Source organism: Antrostomus carolinensis, unplaced genomic scaffold, assembly GCF_000700745.2.
Source record: "Antrostomus carolinensis isolate BGI_N321 unplaced genomic scaffold, ASM70074v2 scaffold14251, whole genome shotgun sequence".
Classification (NCBI taxonomy): domain Eukaryota; kingdom Metazoa; phylum Chordata; class Aves; order Caprimulgiformes; family Caprimulgidae; genus Antrostomus; species Antrostomus carolinensis.
In genome coordinates, this window is record NW_010294972.1 from 21,968 (window position 1) to 30,131 (window position 8,164).

General features: G+C 38.9%; 1 protein-coding gene across 1 annotated transcript in view; it reads right to left on the reverse strand.

Moving 5' to 3' along the window:
- EIF3A (eukaryotic translation initiation factor 3 subunit A) overlaps positions 1–7,718 on the reverse strand; it is a gene marked incomplete at its 3' end in the record, with an annotated part of 29,413 nt that extends 21,695 nt beyond the window's left edge. Inside the window, 5 exon segments of the mRNA XM_029087437.1 lie at positions 862–1,070; positions 2,470–2,669; positions 3,980–4,143; positions 7,185–7,321; positions 7,530–7,718. Coding sequence (XP_028943270.1) covers positions 862–1,070; positions 2,470–2,669; positions 3,980–4,143; positions 7,185–7,321; positions 7,530–7,667 — 848 coding nt within the window.
- Between the last annotated feature and the right edge of the window lie 446 nt (positions 7,719–8,164).

Sequence of the window (8,164 nt, forward strand, 5' to 3'; positions counted from 1 at the left end):
ACCAGCAGTAACAGAAAAGATGCCAACTGTGCAGTAAGAGTACAGAATGTAATGTTTTCAGTAACCAGGGGGAAGATTTTGACATCTTTTCATTACTTATATATGTGTGTATATACATACGTATATACACATAGAAGTGACAAAGACATTTAAGCCACCTCTGCAAATATCAAAATACAAATAGCAGAAAGCAGCACCTTTTAAAACTTAGTTCAGCTGCAAATCCAGTCATTTTGATTGCACTGATTTTTAAAATTCACTGTGCCAGATGTACCTTTTGATGTAACTACACAAATGACATTAAATATTTAAATTCCAATCTTAGTATCCAGATGAAAAGGAATATAAGAATTTCCATAGTTACTTATTCCCACCAGATTCTGATTCTATAAAGGCCTGTACATGATCTTCGGAGGTCAACACAGTCAATGACTCTGTGTGCCTCAAAAGCCTTGCTGGTATCATACTTGTCACCAAAAAAACTGAAGGCCATTGGGCTATACAGACTTTTATATACTAAAGAAAAGTTTATACTAGTTATAATGAAATCTTGTGAAGTAAATACCACCACTGAGAAGGAGGAAGCAAAACACAGATACTTATTAACTTCCTTAACTTCCCAATCAGCAACAGAGAAAGAAGCTTGAATTAAGGTGATCCTGATGTTTAGATAATTTACACCGTAGCTTTGTAAAATATCCTTCTTGCTCTTGATTTCTTTCGAGGCAATTTTGGCCACTTTAAGCAGAGCTGCTCACAACCATACATATCATCTGCTTCTTTTGGGGTACAATTTAGTTTATTTTTGAACCTATGGGGTTAAAAATAGAATCTAAGATCACATTAAATCTCTTTCCCCACCTCTGCATCTCCTCTTGTGTGAGATTCTTTCGCATTTCTCGTGACAAGTGATACAGCCGGTGAAGGGTGGATGCATGAAAAAGAGCATTTCCTGATTTCCAGAAGACAGTTGAAACTTTGTGATAGTAATTTGCCATCAGTTGTGGTTTGGGTGGTTTCTTAGACAGTGCAAATAGCCCATGAATATCTTCCACTGCTTTGAAAGCTTCCTAAAAAAAAACCAAACAAACAAATACACTACTTTTAGGAAGTTTTTTGCAACACCCAAAAAAGGGAAAAATATACATTCACTAAAGGTTGTCAGACTCATGTATTTAACAGCACTGAAATCCGTGATCTTCAGTTTCACCAGCTACATGAAATTAAATACGCCTTTCCTAATGCAGACATTATTTAGACATATTGCAAACCCATTGACTATCTGCTTAGAATTTATCAGTTAATGATTACTTCACATAATTTTTTGAAAATTGGTTTATTTCATATTTTCAAGCTAAAAACCAAGGGGGGGGGAAACCAAACATGTACAGAATAACAAAAAATACACTATTTTATTATTACGCCAATTCTACTATTTACTGGTTTTACAATTTTTTTATTAAAATTACTTTTGTGATCAAAAATGGATATAGTTTCCCTAAAAATACATATAATCTTGCAAATCCTGGAGAAAAGGAGGCTGAGGGGAGACCTTCTCGCTCTCTACAACTCCCTGAAAGGAGGGTGGAGAGAGGTGGGGGTGGGTCTGTTCAACCAAGGACCAAGTGAAAAGGACCAAGTGAAATGGCCTAAAGTTGTGCCCAGGGCAGTTGAGATGGGATGTGAGGAAGAATTTCTTTGCTGAAAGGGTTCTGAGGCGTTGGAAGGGGTTGCCCAGGGCAGTGGTGGAGTCCCCATCCCTGGAGGGACTGAAGAGTCGTGTAGACACAGTGCTGAGGGACATGGGTTAGTCGGGGACTGGTCAGTGTTGGGTTCATGATTGGACTCGATGATCTTAGAGGGCTTTTCCAATTGAGGCAACTGTGACTCTGTGATATGCCTTACATGTAATTACTTACTAAAACTAAAAAAAAGAAACAACAAAACAGAGAACATGCTCCAAATTCATAAAAGCAAAAAATTACAGCCTTGGCTTTTTAAGGAATTCTGTATTAGAAAGGCTGGAAAAGCAAAGCCCCTTTTTGAACAACCTGCTTTGAAAGGGCCATCACTGGCTGAACACTGACAGAATCCAACCAGCGAAGCCGGGGCCCCAGCCTAATAGCAGGCTTCAACCTTCACCAACCACCTCCCAGTGATCTAGCTCATGAGAATGCAGGATGGCGGGGGTGAAGGTGTCATCATCAGCTTCTCACTTTCATCACTCAAAGTGACTTCAGCTACTTGACCATTTACTACTACCAGAAGAAGCTTGGTTTGAAATGTTATGCAGGAACATCAGATAAAGTATTCAATTCATGTAGGATCACATTCTCCATATTAAAACTTCATTCTTTAGCTCTTATCCTGTCTTTACCTTGGAGTATAAACCATGAAACATGATCTGTGTGGAACAGACTCTGGAAAGGCTGCAGACTCCAGTGTGATCACAGGAGCCCTGCTGCATACCTGCCACAGCTCCATGCTAATAGCACTGTCCAGCTGCACCAGCCTGGTCTCCAGGTGCATGGACTGACTGTCAGGGTTGTTGAGGTTGATGGCGGTGCTTTGGTTATGATGACGCTGGATCTGCCCCAGGTGCATTCGCAGGTTATCGCAGAGCTTACGGAACTCAGCTTTACGCGTGTACTGCAGGCAGAACTTAAAAGCTGCAAAAATGAACAACAGAAATTAAGAATGCTCACTAATGGTGACTCCATGGCAGTTCCAAGTGAGATTCAAGTATGTCATGTGTTTAAAGAATCTTCATTTACATATCAAACAAGATGCAACCTGTCACACATACTGTCACATGTCACACATAATGAGTAAGTGACGATGCAGAGCACTTCCACCTTGACCTCAAAAAAAAATGAAGATACTTCTACGTAATTAAGCTTAAGGAGCAAAAGGAACACTCTGTGTCTCTTTTAAAGGTGTTCTAATTTAAGCAGTGATTCGAGCTTTTATTTTGAACAAAGCTCAAATAAAATCCTGTGAATGGCATGAATTCAGATTTTGGCTTTGTAAAGTGTGGGTAAAAAATGCTCAAATCACCTAAATATGGTAAAGTTAAATGGAGCTTTCAAATGACTGTAAATGATACAGAAAAAAATTGTCTTTGATCCTGTAGTTCCTCTCAAAAATCTGTTTGTGCTCTGCTACTGTCACTCTGAAAATTCTAAAGTATCTCGACCAGAAACAGGCACAAAGTGAAGTCTCGACCCTGTATCGCAAAGACTTAAACACACTAAAGTACCTAGAATTCATCTGATGGTCACGCTTCCTAAGGTACTTGCACAATTTCAATCCAGAGTTAAAAATCTAACAGACTCTTTTTTTTCAAAAATACAGAGACCTAAGTTACACATACAAAGGAAAACATTTTTTTCTGCTCATCTCTCACCCTTAAGAAAAGATTAACATGCAAGTATTCATTCTTATAAATTCAATTTTTGCAGAATAATGCCAGAAACAATCAGACTGGACTTCTTCCTACTACCTTCCTCATATTTTGCTAAGTTACTTCTGTGTCAAAACTGATATTTTACAGGACACCCTTTTGTGTACACTAGTTTTTGAAGTTAGCTGACATAGAGTACGTTAATGGAAGACATCTGCCATTCTGGGTGCCAAAGTGAAAACACGACTAATATTGATCAGTAAGTTAGAAAAGAAATAAAGATGCAGCACCAGTAATAACTGTATTCTCAGTATGTCCAGGACAAAAAAATATCACTTGTTCCTTGCAGGTTCTGTTACAAGGAAAGATCAGTGTTCAGAAACCTCAGTAATTTTGAGGAACCTCTGGAATTTTAAGAATAATATGTGTGCACATACATATGCTTAAGAGATGAACATATTCCCCACTCTGAAGCAATATGCAAACAGAAATAACCTTTAATTTCCTAGTTTTACAGGATGTAATACAGAAGTCTTAGATCTTATTATATTTTAAGTTTCCATCTTTACAACTTACCTTGCTGTGCAATATCATGGTACAGGCGTTCCACTCGAGAATTATTTCGGAGAAGATCCAGACATTGTCTGTATGATTCCCACAGAAATTTAACCCAGGGTGTCAAAAGCAGTCGGTCGGTACGATCCTGAGTGTCTTCTCCACTTACAGCACTCAGAAGAACACTACAGTTGGGGCAGGGGTGAGGATGGGTTAGGAAACAAAAGAAGTGTTTTATTCCCCACAATCCTCACCACTTTTTCTTATCAAGATCTAAGATGAGACTGGACAAATATGAACAGACAATTGCTGCTGAATTCTTTATTTTCAAATTGGTTCCTCAGACTTCTCCCTTTTCCTTTAAATTATGTAAATAACTTTTCTTGCTGTTTCAAACTTTGGTCCCTGCGTATGTGACTGACTTGTGCAAGCTCCAGAGGCAAGGGATGTCAGGAACTTTTGTGTCCTTCACAAGAGCAAGCCAAAGGAAACTAATTCCAGGATTTTCACCTTCTCTCTTCTCCTAGGGAGCTGTATTCTGTACCTCTGTTAGATTCAAATATCTCTGTCTACTCAGATACTTTCCCACTTCTTAAAACTTCCTTTTTAGTCACCAGCAATGCTGCCAGAGAGAGCTCACTACCTGTTGATGTAAGACACAGAAGCACTGTGTGCCTTATGATCTGCAGGCACAGAAAACCAGAACACTTACATTAAAGTATCAAATCCTTTCAAAATTCTGACATGAAAAAGATGCTTAAAGATGTCAGAAGTGAGATATGGTAATCCTGCATTTAGTGACCATAGCTGCATCCCTTCCAATCCCTAATATTCTGTGATTCTGTGATTCCTGAGACAAAAATTCAGTACTATGGCCCACACGGCCCCTTTCTGCTAAACAGTCTGCCCAGCACAACAAACAAAAAGAATCATTTTCCCTACTCCTTCCTTCTTAAAATCCTTTTTGAATTATGCTTCTAATATAAATTCTCAACTTTGGTAACTCTCTTCTACTACACTGTTTCCAGTTCTAATCTACTTCCTTGTGTGCTGGTACTACAGACAATATTAAAGGTGACATTTTGCCAGTGCCTTCTCCAACAGATCAAGACATGATTCCAGAAAAAAAGTGTAAGAAGTCTAGAAAACAGGACCTAAAAACCCTAAAGAAACTGTGGTTGTTCAGACAAAGAAATGTGACTGGGAAGACATTTTCTAGTCCTCAGTTACATAAAAGACAACAAGGAAAAGAGCGGTCAGTCAATCTTCAGCGTGGGATTCCTCTGTACCAAAGGCTCTTGCAGGCACTGGAAGTAACACGAGTGCCACCGACATCCTGGAACATCTACTGAAGGTGGGTCTACAGCCTCTTCATTTTTTACATCCAGCAGTTCCCAATTCTACCAGAGAGTTTTGCTGTTAACACGTAAATCCACAGCCTTCTACTCCACATCTTTGTGAGGTATTATTTGACTACTATAACTCTACGCCTCATAGTCGCCTACACAACACAAAATGTCCTCTACTTTGATAATTTCTTCCAATTTTCTATCATCAGTAGATATAACTTTGATTTTTTTTTAGTTTCTATGCCATTATTTTAATTTAAAGAAATCCCACTAACTTTGCTCTTGCCTCGTATCTCCTTTCATCATTACATGTCACCAGTTTCCTACTGGGTAATGTTTTAGTCCCTTTCCAATTCAACTGCAAATATCCCTTCTGATATAGTACCAACAGTTTTATTTTTCCCCAGGTTAGATCTCTGGCATTTCTTGAACCTAAAAAATTAAATTACCAAATAAAATTCTAACATAATCAGATACAATCTACACTTTGGCAAGCCCATGCTGAATTTTATCTTATTTTTAAGTCTGTGTACTATTTCATTCCTTCAAAACTCATACTAAAGACTTGAATGTTATTATGATCAAGATAACAACCCACAGTAACGGTTCAGACCACTACTTAGTCCTACATACGGATGATAAGAAAACACCCTGTCTGCTCAGATGGGTATCTGCAGAGCTTTAGTGCCCAAAATAGCTGCTGATATTTTAAAAACTCTAGGATAGAAACTATGCTGTCACCCTACATGAAGAGAAAGCTGACTTTTTTGTTTGCCTCAGACAGGGTAATTTCCATGCTCCAAACATCTCTTTCTCTGATTCCAGAATTACAAAAATTGGTAGCACAGTATTGCTTTAATCTTCAGACCACGCCTAGGATGGTTTATGTCAACCCACCTCCTCAGAATTTTACCACTGTTTTTTCCTAGAATCCTCCACTTATGGCTGAAGATCCTTTTGTTATCTTTTTTTTTTTATATTTTCTACAAGTTTTACTTTGGTTTGACTTAGGGAAATTTTAATTTGTTTCCTACACTTCTTAATTTTTTAAAGGATATGGGCAGATGGCCTCTTCCAAACTCAGCTGGAAATGCTTTAAAACATTTCTTCACCGCCACCTTGTCATCCCTTTTCCACAAATGTCACCACATACATAGCTGTACTACTGGAGTTAAGGTGAGCATTCCCTAAATCAACTGTTCTAATATAATTAATGGCATTTGTACATCAACTGATAATGAGCAGCTTTCAATAATAAGCTCTCCAATATCACTACAGCTGCAGATCTGAGCAGACCCTAGAAAGCAATGACCTGACTCCCAGAACCGCTCCTATTGTATCTAGGTTTTCTATTCTTCACTACTTACTTTCTTTAGTCGGAGGGTGCACAAGTCCATGGGACTTTTCATAAGGGCAGTTAATGATAAAACAGGGGGAAATGGCTTTAAACTGGAAGAGGGGAGGTTTAGATTAGATATTGGGAGGAGGTTCTTCACTGTGAGGGTGGTCAGACACTGGAACAGGTTGCCCAGAGAGGCTGTGGATGCCCCCTCCCTGGAAGTGTTCAAGGCCAGGCTGGATGAAGCTTTGAGCAACCTGGTCTAGTGGAAGGTGTCCCTGCTGATGGCAGGGGGGTTGGAACTGGATGATCTTTGAGGTCCCTTCCAACCCAAACCATTCTATGATTCTATGATTTAGGATTTTGTTCCAGTGCAAAATTCCTATTTTTTTCCTACCTTTAGAACCTCTAGAACACCACCAGTATTCCATTTCAAATCCACCATTTTTATATCCCAGTTCTCTGAACTGCCAATATTCTTCAGGAAAACAGGGATACTTTGCTGTGAATTGCTACATTTTAAAGACAGGCTGCTCACCTTTCTGGAGTTTGAATGTTATCCAAGTCTTCTATGTCCAGTACCATCTGCTGGGATTCTTCCTTAGCTGCTTCTGTTTTTTCTTCAGCTAATTTTAAATAGGCTCGAACAACATCTTCCAAAGATTTGATGTTCACCTACATCAAAGGCAGCAAATGGGAAGGTGTTTCCACACACAACAGGCAGCAAATATTTAAAATGTAAATGCTACAAACCCAGGAACATCTAAAAGGCGGACTAATTCTAACTCAAAACCAAACTGTTACTTTTAGAGTGTATCAGCTGATATAGATCGTGTTTGCTACAAATAAAAAGAATTAAAAATAAAAGACTCCAAAGCCATACCTGCTGGCAGATGTTCTTGTACTGGTATAATCCTTCTTTTGCCAGGTGACTCTTGCGGAGATCCACACAGAGCTCCAGGTACTTCAGCATAATCGGCTCGTGGATTTTCTGCCATGTTCGGTGTTTTTTACTTTTCATAACATCATAGAGAACATCAAGGGCAGGCTGTTTTTTGCCAACCTCAAGGAACTCTGAAAGTAAAATTAAATTAGTAAAAGACTTCTAGCAAGCCAGAAGATGCATGTTTTTATGCTTAACACTGTAAACTTTTAGAATTGAATCAACTCTAACCAAGTTCAGTGACAGTTTGATTTAACTGGTCATATAAAAAACGTTGGCAGATGCAACTGCAGTGGCCTAACTGGCAAACAAACACAGACCTCTCCATTAACATGAAAATTTCAGCACAGCAGAGATGTCTCTCCATCCATCAAGGCATGACTGGGCACTTCATACATATTAATAAAACATACACATCCAGTTTTAAAGCCAGTGTTATCAAGGACAACAAACACACACCATGAGGCTTGTACTACAGTGCCTACCAATGGTATTCAACACGATGCACACCATCCAGAGAATCTGACTTAAAAACAGTCCTACCCTCAAGCCAGGGGGGAAAAGGGAGGGAGGGA